At 46.5% G+C, this 15328-nt stretch overlaps 1 protein-coding gene across 13 annotated transcripts in view; it reads left to right on the forward strand.

The window, feature by feature from the left end:
• LOC125404964 (serine/threonine-protein phosphatase 4 regulatory subunit 1-like) overlaps positions 1-15328 on the forward strand; it is a 79702-nt gene that overhangs the window by 53862 nt on the left and 10512 nt on the right. For 11 of the 13 annotated variants that reach the window (XM_048441236.3, XM_087910935.1, XM_087910937.1 and 8 more), the window contains 6 exons: positions 6192-6299; positions 6887-6952; positions 8764-8922; positions 9471-9655; positions 11795-12240; positions 14233-14426. In XM_048441236.3, coding sequence (XP_048297193.3) covers positions 6192-6299; positions 6887-6952; positions 8764-8922; positions 9471-9655; positions 11795-12240; positions 14233-14426 — 1158 coding nt within the window. Of the gene's footprint in view, positions 1-236; positions 374-6191; positions 6300-6886; positions 6953-8763; positions 8923-9470; positions 9656-11794; positions 12241-14232; positions 14427-15328 lie in introns of all 13 variants that reach the window. The other 2 variants (XM_085696946.2, XM_048441239.3) reach the window with 1 other exon arrangement.

Here is a 15328-nt window from a genome sequence, read left to right on the forward strand (position 1 = left end):
ATCCCTGACAAGTGGGTGTGGCAGCACATTGGCAGAAGCAGAGCGGGGAGACTCAGCCTCTGCCCTGCCATGTTGGTTTTCCCTGTGGCATCCTGTGGTATCAGGCTACATATACTATTAGTAAGGGGCTGTACAGTAGCCATGGCTTCCTCCTCCCTCGTTATTTGATGGTGAGCACTGCTGGGTTCTGCTGTGCTCACCCAGTGCCACAGCCTGGCCTTGCTCCTCCTCCTCAGGGACCATCATGGACCATCTCATTTCCTTCAAGCACTCCCCTGTGTTGGCCTGTGCAGATGAGACTGTGTGCTTGACCCTTTCTGGGAGTTCCAGTTCAGAGCTTCAGGACTGGTCTGGCCTGGATGATGAATGCCGGGTGAGCAGATAGTTGTTTTCTTGTTCAGAAAGGAATGACGTTACAGGAAGGAATTATTTTTTTTCCCAAAGTGCAAAAGCATTATACACCATGTAGCTAAAAAATTATATTGCAGCATCAGAACGTTTGGCAATTATTCTTCATTTATATAAAAGTTTTTTTTCAACTATGCGTTAAAGGTCTGGATTTTTAAACTAATTTAATTTTTTGCATATTCCATATGTTTATAAGATGAATCAGTCTGAGGAATAATTGATTATTAAAATTCAAATTCTCCAGGGTTCTTTTATAAATTTCAAGTTTCTCTACAAGAAATTTAATTTACTTTGCAAAATAAACCTGGATAATAGCATTTAGCCAGGGTGTTTGGCAGTGGAGCAGTGAACTTTGCCAAGTAGATCTTCTTTTTCATTTGGAAGTTGGTCCAGCGAGTTTCCAAGGTTACAGCTGGCAGCCAAGAATCTTATCCCTAAAGACTGATAATGCCACAGAGAATAATGCCGAAGGCATTTCTGCAGGATTTTTATTTTGTTTTGTTTCCAAACACTCCATTCTTATCAGTGGTGTCCAACCCCCTCCCCCTTTTTTTCTTTTTTCTTTTTGGTAGAACTATTTGGAAGATATAACAAGCCTTCCATAAACAATCCCCACAGACCATTTGCAGACGAAATTGGTTTCTGGTTTGTGATTTGAAGCCCTACTGTGCATGCCCAGACCAATCATGCAACTCTGTCTTCTTGTGTTTGGAGGGCTTGCTTGTCTTTCTGTGGATCCCACAGGAGCAGAAGATTCTGTTCTATGGACCAACTGTGCTGTGGCCCAGTTCTTTCTCTGGATCCTGGAAGTTAGGGGGCCCTGGAAACCAAGAGCTGTGGGGCTGTCTTCTTTTCAGCTGGGAAATGACTATGTATGTGGCATGTAGGTGATTTTATTTGAGGAAGAAAAGACTACATGTATGTTATGGAGCTCCCCAAGAAAATTGTTGTCTGTTTCAGTGGGCAGTACCCCAAACTGCGATTATAGCGTGTGTTTACTGAGAATGGAGCAATGGTGATGGTAGAAGCAGATTGGACTGGACAATACCCTCTGCATTCTGGACTCTTTGTGGCCTTGTGTGTGAATGCTGTGGGTTCTGTAGATGCTCAGAAGGAGGCTGTTCCACAGGAAATGGCCTGTCTCAGGGATGACACACACATCTCTCTCTTCCTTAGCTTCAGTTCTCATTGGGAGTCACAGTCAGTCGGTTCTGATTGTCCTGACTTAGAGGCCCGCATGATTGGCACCATTAGCTACCCTACTGTACCAGTCAGACAGTGCAGCTTTCCTGTGGAGATAGGACTCAGGTCGTGTCTTATCCCATGTATACGCACAGTCCTTTGCTGACGTCTTTCCCTATACCTTGATCACTGCTAGTGATGCCTCCTCTCTGTGATCACAGGCTGCTGCTTGTCTGTCTCCTTTCACTTAGCAGTTGAGTTATGAAGTTCCATTTACCTGTCCCATGAAATGGTGAGCTCTGACCTAGGGTCACTGTGGCCTCGCACCATCGGCGCCCAACACAAGGCCAAGCTCAGAGTCAGTGCCGAATAAATGTTAGTTGTTGGATGAATGGATTGGTAAAAACTGTGAGCGCTGTATCTTGTAATTATATCTCAACAGGATAAACAGGCCACTGGAGACCAATTATAATTCCTCTTGCTTGCAGGGAGGCCATTAGCATTCTGCGATGATAACTAATTGTCAGAAGCCTGTTTTTCTCTCAACATGTTTTCACAGTAAGGCTTCCTCATTTTTTGTCGTCATCCCTACTTTGAGCTCATTTTTATTTGTGCATTTATTTAAGAGAATGCTGTGGTGGGCTGTAAAGAATAGTTGGCTCCAAGCAACTGGTGACAACCGTCATTCCACGCAAGTGCTTCCCAGGGCTGCTGGAATGTCATTTCTTGTCACTGTGTGCTGCCTTTTAATGATTCTGGATTTGTCTTATATGGTATAGTAATAAGGTCATGTGGGTGTGGTGGACGAGGAGGAGTGGAAAGAGATACAGGGAGCTCTTTAGTTGCCCGTTGCCCTGGATACAGAGGTCTCACATCCTCATTTATTGTGGCTGTCAGTGTATACTCGGCTAAGCATTACATCAGAAGCAGGTGTCCTCAGAGTTTGAAGACAGAGGCCTTTTCCTGATTTGTGTTCTGGGCTTGGATTACCCTTCCCTCACCCCAATTAGGTTTCTTTGTGTTTCTTTCTCCCCCTTCCCCCATTCTCTTGTCTGTGTACAAATTCTCAACAGAATGATGGCTATATTACCCACCCAGAATTCTTCACTGTACTATGGCAGTGCTGTGTCTCTGAGAGACAGAGTTTGGAGACAGAATGTCCTTCCTTCCTTCTGTTTTTTTTTTTTAATCCTGTTTACTTATTTTGGGATATTCTTCCTAAAGGAGGTAGCTTTTTATTATTTTAATTTCAAACTTGCAGAAGAATTAGAAAAGTATAAACATGAGCTCCTGTGTGCCCTTGTCACTTTTATGTGTGCCATCCTTTCTTTTCTGTTTGCACAGACATATGCATATGTATGTAAAGCATGTGTGTATATATATTGTGCAAAGCATCTATGTATATATGCATGTATGTATACACATGTATGTATGTGTGTCTATACACATACACACGAGCCATTTGAGAATGAGTTGGAGACTTGGTCATTTTTCTTTGAAAGACTTCAGTGTGTGTTTTCTAACACAAGGTAGCACAGGGGTGGAGTCAGAACATTTCAGTGAGTGCAGATGTCACCTACCTTGACATTGCATGTCTGTCAGTCTCTCTTGGCTCTGAGTCATCCTGTCTCTGCTCTCCTGATCTTAGGTGGTTCCTAGGTGTTTGGGAGGTCTCAACACAGTCTAGGCCAGTTCTTTTGTAGACTGTCTTCTATCTTAGCATTGCCTACTGTCTCCTCCATTTTGGTGTTAGCCTCTGTTTCTCTGACAGGAATGTCATGGTAGGAAGCTCAGGACTCAAACACTGTTATGCCAATTTTGACATAGTCAGAGATGGTGTCTGCCAAGTTTTCAGCTTCTGTGTCCTTTCAGAAGTAAGAAGACTGTGCAGTAGGCCTCCTCCTGGAACTTACCCACTAGCCTTTGTGCCTTGCTGGCATCCTGCTGTGAAGTGGCCCTTCTAGCAGTTGTGTTTAAGATCAGAGCCCTTTTCTCTTCTTAAATTCTTGTTAGAGCATAGCAGTCAGAAATGTGGCTCTAGAGTTTTCTTTGTGGCATGACATGGTTTTGATAAATCCAGTTCACATGAGGACTTCATTTTTGTTCTGTGTTTAAGAGAACTTACTTTCTTCATCTGAACTGAGATTTATTAGGATAGAGTCGTTGGCGGTGCTCACTTATCCTTCACTGTCTGACAGATCTCTAGTGTTTCCTTTCATTCATGATTGTCAATTCTTTTAGCATTTCAACACAATTTTAAACCTTACTTTCTCAATTGCTTGCTTTGCTATGACTTTCCACTTTTTTCCTTTCCTTCTGTTTTCTAGAGCTCAGCCTGCTTGGTTTGTGAAAAGGAAGCAGTAGTTTTGAGCCTATCTTTTCTGCTGTATTTAAAGAGGCAGGTTCAGTGCTTATGCCCGTCTGAGTTACTAATGTATCATCAAGAATTATTTATGTTTACAAGTTTCTCCTTTCCTGGGCACATTGGGTTTCTTGTGTCTAGTCTCATCGTTTATGCCTTTTAATTAGCATACTTAATCCATTTTGCTTGATATTGTTGTTGACATGTTTGGATTTATTTCCACCCTTTTGCTATTTGTTTTACATTTTTCTTACCAGTTTTTGTTCTTCTATTCTTTTTTTGTGTGTTGGGGTAACTGAATACTTTTAGGGTTACATTTTAATTTCTTTGTCAGCCTAGTCTGTCACTCCCTCTCACTCTCTGTGCTGTTGTTTTTGTGTGTTACATTATAAATCAGAAAGTGTAGTTTTACAATTTTTTTAAAAAGTTATATTTTTTGAAGATATTACTGAGAGAAAGATAATAGCATTTTATATACTGAATAAATGACTCTTCCTGTCATTTCGCTCCATGTGAAGAACTTCCTTCAAGGCTCCGAGTGGTTCTGGTCTTAAAGGAGTCCTTACTTTCCTCCCTTTTTATGTTAGTTTTGCTGGGTATAGAACTGTGGGACTACAGCTCTGTTTTTTCTTGTAAAGTGTTAAAGCCATTGTTGCCATTGGGTCTCCTGTTTCTCTCTGAAGTCAGCGTTCATTCTTAAGCTTTTATAGATACAGTATCTTCCCCAAGTTCTTTTTCTTTTTCTTCTCACAATGGGTTCTAACAATGTTTATTATCTTACTCCGTATTTGTTGAGCAACCTAGAGTTTATAGTGTTTGGGAAATTTGGGAATTTATTCCTTCACACGCTCCTTCCTTTGCAATGCAGCTCCTTTTTAGTTTTTTTGAAGTAATCTCACTGTGTAGGCCCGGCTGGTCTTGAACTCACCATAACTCATAATCCTCCTGTTTCAGACTCTTGAGTGCAAAATCAAAGTCCTGTGCCAACACTCCTGGCTGGCCTTCATCTTTTAAGGGCAGCTAGACATGCAGTCTCTGCCTTTGGTTGGCCCTCACTGCTTTCGAATAGCTGACTCTTCAGTTTGCTGAACTTCCATAGCTCTTATCCACAGGGCAGTTGATCTCCAGAGCTCATGGACAGCTGCCGGCTCACTGCTGTGACAGTGCCCAGTAAAAGGGACTCACAAGATGGAAATACTTATTTGCTTTATTATTTTTGCAATTTAAGAGATTGTCATCTGTTCATGATGGGAAATATTAGGCAGAATGGCTGACATCAAGGAGGACGGAGCAGAACAGAACAGGATACAGGAGAGGCCATGGCCAGATCCAGTCTCAAATGCCCCCATGACCTCCTTTATCCCAGACAGGCCCCACCACCCAGATTAGTGGATTAAAGCACTCTTGGGCCAGGAGCTGCTTCCTGGAGATGCTCACACAGGCACACCCAGAGTTGACAGCTTCCCTAACTTGCTGTTTCTCAGTCCAGTTCCATTCAAGGGCACCTGTTACAAAGCTACTCTGTTACTATGTGATTCTATTCTGTAGTTTCTATTTCTTTGGTGAGAGTCTTAATCTGCTCATTAATTGTAACTATCTTTTCTTTGTAATTCTCAAGCATATTTATAATGGCTGCTTTATGTTCTTTTTAAAGTTTGTAAATTCTGAATACTGTTTTTTGTTTGTTCATTTGTTTTTTACTATGGATTACACTTTTTAGTCTCATGCCCTTTCCAGCTTTCCTGAAAGGCTCAAACCTGAATTCTCAAACCAGTAACCCTGTAGTGTTTGCTTGGGGTCTCAGTTTTCAGCTCAGGGATGGAGTGTGAAGCCTGCTAACCCATAGCCATGTGGAGCAGTATTGCCTGTGTGTTCTATGGTTGTGTCTCACCTCAAGGCAATTCATTTGTATTTACACCACTTGATATGTCTCTGTGTGGTTTCCTTATCTGAAAAGTGGGACAGTAACCATCCTGGAGCTAAAACATCCAGTGAAGATCAATCAGGTGGTGCATGGTAGGGGTTGGGCGGCTGCTGATGGGGCTGCAGGAGAGCTCATAGCTGGGTAATATTAGGGACACCTTTGGCCTCTGTTGACCATCTGACTTGACAGAACTCAAAGGTATCCTGTGTTTTCCTTTCTGGGTATTTGAGAACGATTTCAAAAGCATGTCTTTTTGTCCCTGTGATGGAGACATTGTGGTATGTCAGGCCATCCTGCTCTTCTTGCTGCATACAGATAATCTGCAGAATGGCGTCCATGCTGAAGAAGAACACAGTTAAGCGCCTGTTGCTGCCTCGGTTCTGTGAACTGTGTAATGATGGGAAACTCTTCCAAGTTCGAAAGGTGGGAGCATAAGAGACTGCAGTCTGTCCCTCTAGTGTCCTGTCTACTTGTTTAGTCAACTCCCGGGAGGACCACTGCTGGCTAGGTAACAATGGACAGACTCACAGGTTCTTTGATTCCTTGGAATGATTAGTTCCAGAACCCTCTTATCATCTCTGTACCTTCCACCCTGTTATTGGTTTCCCTTTGGTTGCTCAAGATTTAGCTTTCTCAGCCCTACTTAGAGGTAGTGATCCCCAGCTTCTACCTTGCTCTTCAGGCCATGTGACAAGCATGGTCAGGACTGGAGGTCTCGTTCACTATGCAGGGAAGTGAACAGACTCTGCCTTATCACTACCAAATGCATTATGCATCAAGATCAATTAGGAGCCAGGAAGCCAAAGAAGTGGGCACTCTCCTATAAATCCCTGTTTTCAATGCAGCAGGCACCTGGCATGGTGCTGTGTGGGCGATGGACCTGGTACAGGCTTGTTAGCTGTCTGACTAGAGGGATAATTGCTCTCAGGGTTCCTGCTTGTTAGGCTTTACAATTTGTTAAGACAAAAAGAAAGAAAAAGAAATGATGGGTAGGCCTTTGCCTTTCACAGGTATGCGCCACGCATTTTGGTGATATTTGTCATGCTGTCGGACAAGAAGCCACCGAGCAATTTTTGGTATGTGAAGCTTTGCCAATCGTAATTGCTGCCACACTCCTTGATATGGTTTGCAAGTCTGTTGGCAAGTGGGTGGGTACAGAGAGCCCAGACACTGTGCTGAGCCCTGTGACCTTTATGCTGTTCCCACTCCTGGTCACATCTCCTGTGTCTTCCTCTGTCTGTGTTTTCTCCGTTGCCTCTTCACCACCCCTTCCAGTGTTCTTTCTTGCCCTTGAGCCTGCAAACACTAGGCGTATTTTTCTTGGTTTCTGGGTTAAAATACAAAGCCTTGTCACCATTCAGGTCTCTTTACAAGTATCTCTTCTACCGTGCCTGCAGTCATCCCACTTCTGCCCCACTGTGCTGGTCTGGCTGGGTTCAGCCCTGGCCACACGTCTCAACTGGGAGTCAGAGTTCCTGTGACTGATGTGGCCAGTGGAACACCACATCTATAGTGCCCCCATGACTGTCCTGTGAGGAGTGGAACACCACATCTATAGCCCCCCCATGACTGTCCTGTGAGAAGTGGCTCCTCTCAAGACCATTCTGCCTGTCCTTTGAGAGACCCTACATGCTGCTACCTCAGCTAGAGTACACTCTGGCCTTCTTGTCTTGCCCAGACTCACCTGCCCAAGTGCTGTACAATTTTTCTTTTTTCACCCCCTCTAGCCATTTGTTCATAGGACCTCTTGTGAGGGTTTCACAGATGGGTACCTTGAGGACAGGGATTGTACTGGGTTATCTTCGCCTGGGCGGCTGCTGGGCTCTCAAATTGCACCTGTCTCTTCATTAATGCTCTAGCTTTGTGGTTGGAATTTAACCTCAAAGAGGATCATCTCCAAATTGATTTTTAAATTTCAGTTCAGAAGCACATTTTGTTTATTTAAAGTGTAAACCACATCAACGCCATTGTAAGCCAAGAAAATTTATCCTAGGCTTCTGCTCTGAGGGCCCCAAGAACATGAGCATCTCGTTGATGTCTTTCGTGAGGACAGCAGTGGCCAGCACAGCCATTTTCCTGTGGGTGGCTCTTCCCTCTGTCACACTGTGCTCCCATTTGTGAAACGTTTTCAGCTAAGTGTTTTACATTAGGATTGTAAAATCAAAGCTCTTTAAAAGATAAAATTTAAAAGATATAATGGCTAATTTCATGTAGACATAAATGAATATAGGTAAAAAATTATATTTAATTCATTTGCTAATAAAAGAAACTAGAAAAATATAACAGCCAATCTCAATGGAGAGCCCCACAGAACACATTCACAGTCTGAGCACAGAATCCAGGTGACTTCCAGAGGAATAGACAGGTCATCTACCTTCCTCTGGACATAATTTGCATGTCTGTAGACAGAAATTATTTATATTCTCACATTCTGTGTAGCCCAGACTAGCTTCAAATGTGGAATCCTTCCACCTCAGTCTTCTGAGTGCTGGGATTACAGGCGTGAGCCTTGTGTCTATTCTCAGCTACCACAGACTGACAATACCCTGGTCAAAGACAGTGCCCGTAGCTGGGTGAGTCTGCCATTCACCGAGTCTCTGACTTTTGAGCTGAGAAAGGAGTGTTGGCCCTTCTCTTTGTTTTCTCCATTATCTTCTTAAATTTAACCAAATCACTTGTTAAGGTTAGATGGTGAAAGAGCTATGCTTTCTTTTCCTACTTATTGTTTCTTTTATATGATCCCTTTTGAGAATGTGTTTTGCTGTTATCTGTTTATTGTTGTTTGTTATGCCCCTGTGGCTCTGCCTTTATAGGCTATTGGGACAGATCCTGACCATCTACAGGGTGCTCAGATTTGAGTAGCTACATTCTTTTGTTTGTCTGGTAGATACCAACATTTTTTGAACTCTGCTCCGATAACATGTGGGGGATGCGGAAAGCATGCGCAGAGTGCTTCATGGCTGTGTCCTGCAACACCTCCCCTGAAGTCCGCAGGGCCCAGCTCTCACCCCTCTTCATCAGACTCATCAGTGATCCCTGTCGATGGGTGAGTGCTCACACAACTGGCTTCCAGGTGTCAATCTCTCCAGCTGTCCTGATGTCTCCAATTTCTGTCTTGGTTTCTGGCTTATATATATATATATATATTTTCCTTTCATTCATTGATGGCTGTAGTCAGAGCCAGATGTTGTGAGATCAAAATTAGGGTAGCTAAAATGTCAAAGCCTTTGGGATAAATACTAAGAAAGAGGCACAGTTCAACACTTGGGGAAAGTGCACAATATAGAAGCCAGAATTGAGAAGAAAAATCTCTTAAGTGCTTTATTCTCTTTCCTACACTGCCATAGGCAGGTTGGACACTGTCAGTGAGGTCTTCCTACAGACTTCATGAAGTCTAGTGTTAAGTGGAGTTCATAGTCTAGAAACATGAAGACTACCCTGTGGGGTTAAATGTACCTCTTTTCTGTTGATAATGGTTTACTTGGCTTTTAGTGGGTGGTTAGAAAGTAGCAAACTTGAGATCAGCCATCTCTGCCCCTCCCTGCTGTCAGATCTGGTCCCTGCTGCAGTCACCACTGTGTGCTCTGGTTCCAGGTGCGCCAAGCTGCCTTTCAGTCACTCGGCCCCTTTATCTCCACGTTTGCAAACCCACCCCGAGCTGGCCTGTCCATTCGAGAGGATGGCACCCTGGGCATCAGGCCACCGAGCCAAGAGGTGGACTCTGGGTTTGCCTCTGGACCACCCAGGCCCACTGGTTGCAGTGCCAACTCCTCAAACAGGTAAGCTCCAGCCAGGATACTTGGCACAGCCCACCCCTCCCCCCCCTTCACCTCAAGAATCCATCTAGAATTCTAGCAATTATCTCATCTCCAGTTTTAGTAATAGTGACCTTCTGGGCAAGATGGAATATTAGAGCTTTAATTATGTAAAGAAGCAAAAAGTAATTGCAATAATGATTTTGAAACATGACTGCCAGGTTATAAATAACAGAGCTACCGAGTCTCTTCAGTTAGATCAGATCTTCATGGAGGGTGGGGATGAAATGACCTGTAAAGAAAATTCTTTTTCTCCTCTAGTAATGGAGTTCTTTGGAGAATTTACACAGGGAAAAAGGTGAAGTCTCCCAGACATACATTTGTGACATGGGACATTCTGTGTATACAAAGGTCCCATCTCTGTGTGCTGTGTTAACCCTCAGTGTCTTACTAGTGTGAAGACTGATCTTGGACTTTTTAGCTTGCCCTATGAAGATGGTGGGCATGGAATGCCCATATTGAGGTAATTTTTAAGCACCTCATTATGTAGGAGTGTGAGGTAGGACTGTGTGGGCACTTGACTGGCACCTTTGCATACAGACCCTTCTCATCCCTCCATATTTCTCCTCCTGTACTCAGTGTCCTCCTCCTCCTCCTCCTCCTGCACTCAGTGTCCTCCTCCTCCTCCTCCTGCACTCAGTGTCCTCCTCCTGCACTCAGTGTCCTCCTCCTCCTCCTCCTGCACTCAGTGTCCTCCTCCTCCTCCTCCTGCACTCAGTGTCCTCCTCCTGCACTCAGTGTCCTCCTCCTCCTTCTCCTCCTGCACTCAGTGTCCTCCTCCTCCTCCTCCTCCTGCACTCAGTGTCCTCCTCCTCCTCCTCCTCCTGCACTCAGTGTCCTCCTCCTCCTCCTGCACTCAGTGTCCTCCTCCTCCTCCTCCTCCTCCTGCACTCAGTGTCCTCCTCCTCCTTCTCCTCCTGCACTCAGTGTCCTCCTCCTCCTCCTCCTCCTGCACTCAGTGTCCTCCTCCTCCTCCTGCACTCAGTGTCCTCCTCCTCCTCCTCCTCCTCCTGCACTCAGTGTCCTCCTCCTCCTCCTGCACTCAGTGTCCTCCTCCTCCTCCTCCTGCACTCAGTGTCCTCCTCCTCCTCCTCCTCCTCCTCCTGCACTCAGGGTCCTCCTCCTCCTCCTCCTCCTGCACTCAGTGTCCTCCTCCTCCTCCTCCTGCACTCAGTGTCCTCCTCCTCCTCCTGCACTCAGTGTCCTCCTCCTCCTCCTGCACTCAGTGTCCTCCTCCTCCTCCTCCTGCACTCAGTGTCCTCCTTCTCCTTCTCCTCCTGCACTCAGTGTCCTCCTCCTCCTCCTCCTGCACTCAGTGTCCTCCTCCTCCTCCTCCTGCACTCAGTGTCCTCCTTCTCCTTCTCCTCCTGCACTCAGTGTCCTCCTCCTCCTCCTCCTCCTCCTGCACTCAGTGTCCTCCTCCTGCACTCAGTGTCCTCCTCCTCCTCCTCCTCCTGCACTCAGTGTCCTCCTCCTCCTCCTGCACTCAGTGTCCTCCTCCTCCTCCTGCACTCAGTGTCCTCCTCCTCCTCCTGCACTCAGTGTCCTCCTCCTCCTCCTGCACTCAGTGTCCTCCTCCTCCTCCTCCTGCACTCAGTGTCCTCCTCCTCCTCCTGCACTCAGTATCCTCCTCCTCCTCCTCCTCCTGCACTCAGTGTCCTCCTCCTCCTCCTCCTCCTGCACTCAGTGTCCTCCTCCTCCTCCTCCTCCTCCTGCACTCAGTGTCCTCCTCCTGCACTCAGTGTCCTCCTCCTCCTCCTCCTCCTGCACTCAGTGTCCTCCTCCTCCATACTTTCTCCTCCTGCACTCACGGTGCTTCTGCTGTGCCATTCCTGGGACTAGATCTTCCTCAACAAGGCTTTCCAAGGGGCTGACACACAGTCATCTCTTTTTGGTTCCTGAGCCTTTTGTTCCAAAGCCTGCCCCTACTAGGGTACTGATAAACTTTAGGGGTATTTTCAGTGCATACCATTCTCCCAGGGGACAGAGTGGTACTGAGTGTGGGGGTCTTCTGACACAATGGCAGGAGGGTGGAGGCCCCTGCTTCTGCCTCCTTCCCATCTGCTCTGTGGTGCTGAGAGCTTGCTCCCTCCTTTGCTCTAGTCCTAAAACAGCAGTGCATGTGGAGCCAGACCTGCTTCCAGAAGAGGCCTCGGTTGGGACCGGCCACCAGCACTGCAGCAGCTCCTCCGCAGACACGGCAGAGAGCCAGCCAGGGAGCTCTTCTCCAACCTTAGCTGAGAGGACTGGGACTTTCCCAGGCAATAGCCCCTTCCCAGAGCTCCCAGGGGTCAGTGGCTGCCTCAGCAACAGTGACCATGAAGCAGGTCCAGGGACTTTCGAGGACACTTTCAGTACTTTCCTATATTGGCGAACTCCTCTGCCTGACATAAGCAAAGAAATGGAGGTGCTTCTGAGTGGGACTGGGCCCTTGGAAGAGAGCCACAGTGGACCTGAGGCTGCGTGTGACAGCTGTGTGGCCAGGAGCAAGATCCAGAAAGTCCTACAGAGTCTGCAGGGGCATTTGCTGCAGGACCCAGACATTCAAGGTGAAGACAGGATGTCTGTGTGTTGTGAATGGCACAGGACTGCTTCCTTCCCCCCAGGCCTGTGTGCTGCTATGTCTGTCGGTATAATCTCTTAACTATCCTCACTCAGGGCCATGCCTAGTTCAGTCTGATATTTCCAAGCAGGAACTGTGTGAAGAGGGTTTCCAGACAGTGTGTGCACAGCCTGGAGGGAACCCTGACAGAACAGGGGACAGTGCTTGGGCATACCTATGGTTACGGAAGGCTTATTAGCTCCAGGGACAGTGATGTCATTTCCCACAGTATGTGCCCTCTCTGGGCACAAACAGCCCAGGGAGGCCCTACTTTTGGAACCCACTGACTCAGGCCTTCATTAAGTCTTAAGGTTTCTGTCTTAGGCAGCCAGGGAAAGTACAACTTTTTTGAGGTGTTTTTTATGTCATGATGTGGGGTCTTGGAGCCAGTCTCCTAATCCATGCCCGCTGTCGTGCATGCTCCAGTTAGTCCTCAGCCAATCAGCAGACTTGTGTTTGTCCCGAGTCAGAGAAACTGGGAAAGCAAGACTTGATGCCATTACTGGGCAAAGATCTGTGATGCTTTGGGGAAAGGACATGTGAAGGTTCAGATTGCCCCATGATTAGTCTTTGTCCCTGAGACTATAAGTAAAGGAGCCCAGTGGTTGCTCAAGGGACAAACAAGCATTCCCTGCCTGACTGCTACAGGCAAAGGGTTGGGCATGGACGAGCACATTCCTGTAACTGCTCTGACACTCCCCTCTCCCCCATAACAAGAGCTGCTGGGGCTGGCCAGCAGTGACTCTTGAAGTCATCTTTCAGAGGGGGTTGTATAGGCAGCTCTGCCTAGGGTGTAGTGAGGACTGACAGAGAGGTGTCCAGAAGCAGCATAGGACAGGAAGCTGGTCATTCCTGGGGGCAGCAAAAATGGAGGGATCCCCACCCTGGAGGTCAAGGGATAGGCTGCAGGGTATTTTTCCTGCTCCTGGAGAGCCATTGTTTGTGGTGTTCTGCACATGTTTACGTAGCTGATTTCTAAGAGAAAGGAGTCCTAGCTTTCCTCAGACCCCAAAGGGGCCAGTACCCCCAGAGATTCGGAAACAAATGACACATTTCATATTCTGGTTCTTGCAGAGGACCTGGTGTGCTGCACCTGGGGGATAAGGCTTATCCCGGCACAGTGGGGGAGCCAACTCCAAGCTCTGAACATTGGAGCATTTGGGTGTGGAGGTAGTACGTGTGTCCAGTGCTCTGGAGATGAGAATATATCTTTTCATTTAGTTTGTATAGAAAACTGTGTAGGCTCACATAGAGCAGCCACACTAGTGTGAGAATAGACTTAGATGTATGCGCATGCATATGCCTGAGTGGGAGGAAGGCAGCCATCCTGCTTTATAAACGGGTAGTGGGACAACCTTTTGTTGAGGAGGATGGCCTCCCAGCTTCTCCCTGTGTAACCTCATTTTGTTCTTTTGTGAGAGACAATAGAGTTGAACCGATTCTTCCTGACAAATGTGGTTTGAATCCAGATGTGCTCCTCGGTGTGGCTGATGTGGCCAGCATCACACCAGGCTGGGAGCTCCTGTTTAGACTCCAGAGTCTGGTACTAGACAGTCTCCAGTTGTGGAGGAGGTGCACATATGTGCCTCTAGGGAGAATCCCATTTCCAGGCCAAGGCTTGGTGCATACCCCTCAAGTCAGTCCAGGATCCACATTCAATTATTAAAATCTTTTTACAATTTTTTTTGAGACAGGCTCTCACAAAGCCCAAGTTAGTCTGGTACTTGCTTTGTAATAGAGAGTGACTTTGAACTGCTGATCTTTTGCTGCCATCTCCCATGTGCTGGGGTTATGTATAAATAAGCACTGTCACACCCATCTTATGGGGTGCAAGTCATCGAAAACAGGATTTTCTGAATGCTAGGTAAACACTCTACCAACTGAACCACATACCCAGCACCACATAGTTATTAAAATTCTTATACTTCTCTTCTTGTAGCTCAAGTTCAGGTATTATCTGCCGCACTGAGAGCAACACAGCTCGACTCAACTCGTGAACCCAAGAGAAGGCAGACAGAAGGTCTAAACGAAGAGCCCGTTTCAGATCTCAGCCCTGTCTTTGACAATCATATCCTCCTGTCGGCTTCATCATCTCAGAATGAGCTCTCCGTGGCCAGGATATTACAGAGCACAGTAAGTACTTGCCCTGTCCCTCAGCCACCGAGGATGTGACAGAAATCACAAAGCCATGCTTGCTTTTATTAATACATCCCTGCAGAGAAGATAAATGGCAAATTTCATTTCATTCTTAAGGTCATGTTTTGGATAACTAGACAACCAATCAATCAGGTGATTGATCACCCTGAATCCCTTCCTTGGGAACAGGGTGGGCACCAGAAACAACCCCCCCTGGGGGGGATGACAGGCAGTGCTCTTGGGATTAACGGTGTAAATGTCCTGGGTCATTTCTGGCAGTCACTTACATCTTTAATAACAGAAGAGGGTGAATTCTAACTTGACGAAGGCCACAGAAAGTGATGAGTGTGGCTGGCCCCTTGGTTCACAGACATCCTTTAATACCCAGCTGCTTGGTGATGGTCCTTCTCAGAGGGGAGACTTGAAAAAGCCAGCGTCACCTGCTTTCTCCTCTCCTTGTGAGACCAGGGCCCCAAGTGAAACCAGAAGAGTCTGAACTTCCTCCTTGCCTGACTCTCTAGAAGCTTCCTAACCCTCTTGATATTGGGCATCCATGTACCTTCCCGATTCCCCCAGCTTTCACTTGGACCAGTTTAAACTGGGGTCTCTCATTGCCCAGGTCTCGGGTAAGTTGATGCCTTTTCACCACTGTGAATCAGCATGATCAGACTCTGCAAGCCCACAGTCTTCAGGAGCCAAGTGCATACTCTGCTGTTGACAGGACTGAAATTCTGGCTGTAGTTATTAATTTATCATCCCCACCCGAAGCCTGTTCAAATGAGCAACTGGTACAATCTCAATCTCAAGTGTCTAAGTTGTTAAAGGTGCCTTTAGGTTAGTAAGAAATGATGGGATGCCTGTGTTGTTTCTAGAAAATGCCAAGAAAACTGGCCTGTTAC

This window comes from Myodes glareolus, chromosome 10 (genome assembly GCF_982192425.1).
Source record: "Myodes glareolus chromosome 10, mMyoGla1.1, whole genome shotgun sequence".
Lineage (NCBI taxonomy): Eukaryota > Metazoa > Chordata > Mammalia > Rodentia > Cricetidae > Myodes > Myodes glareolus.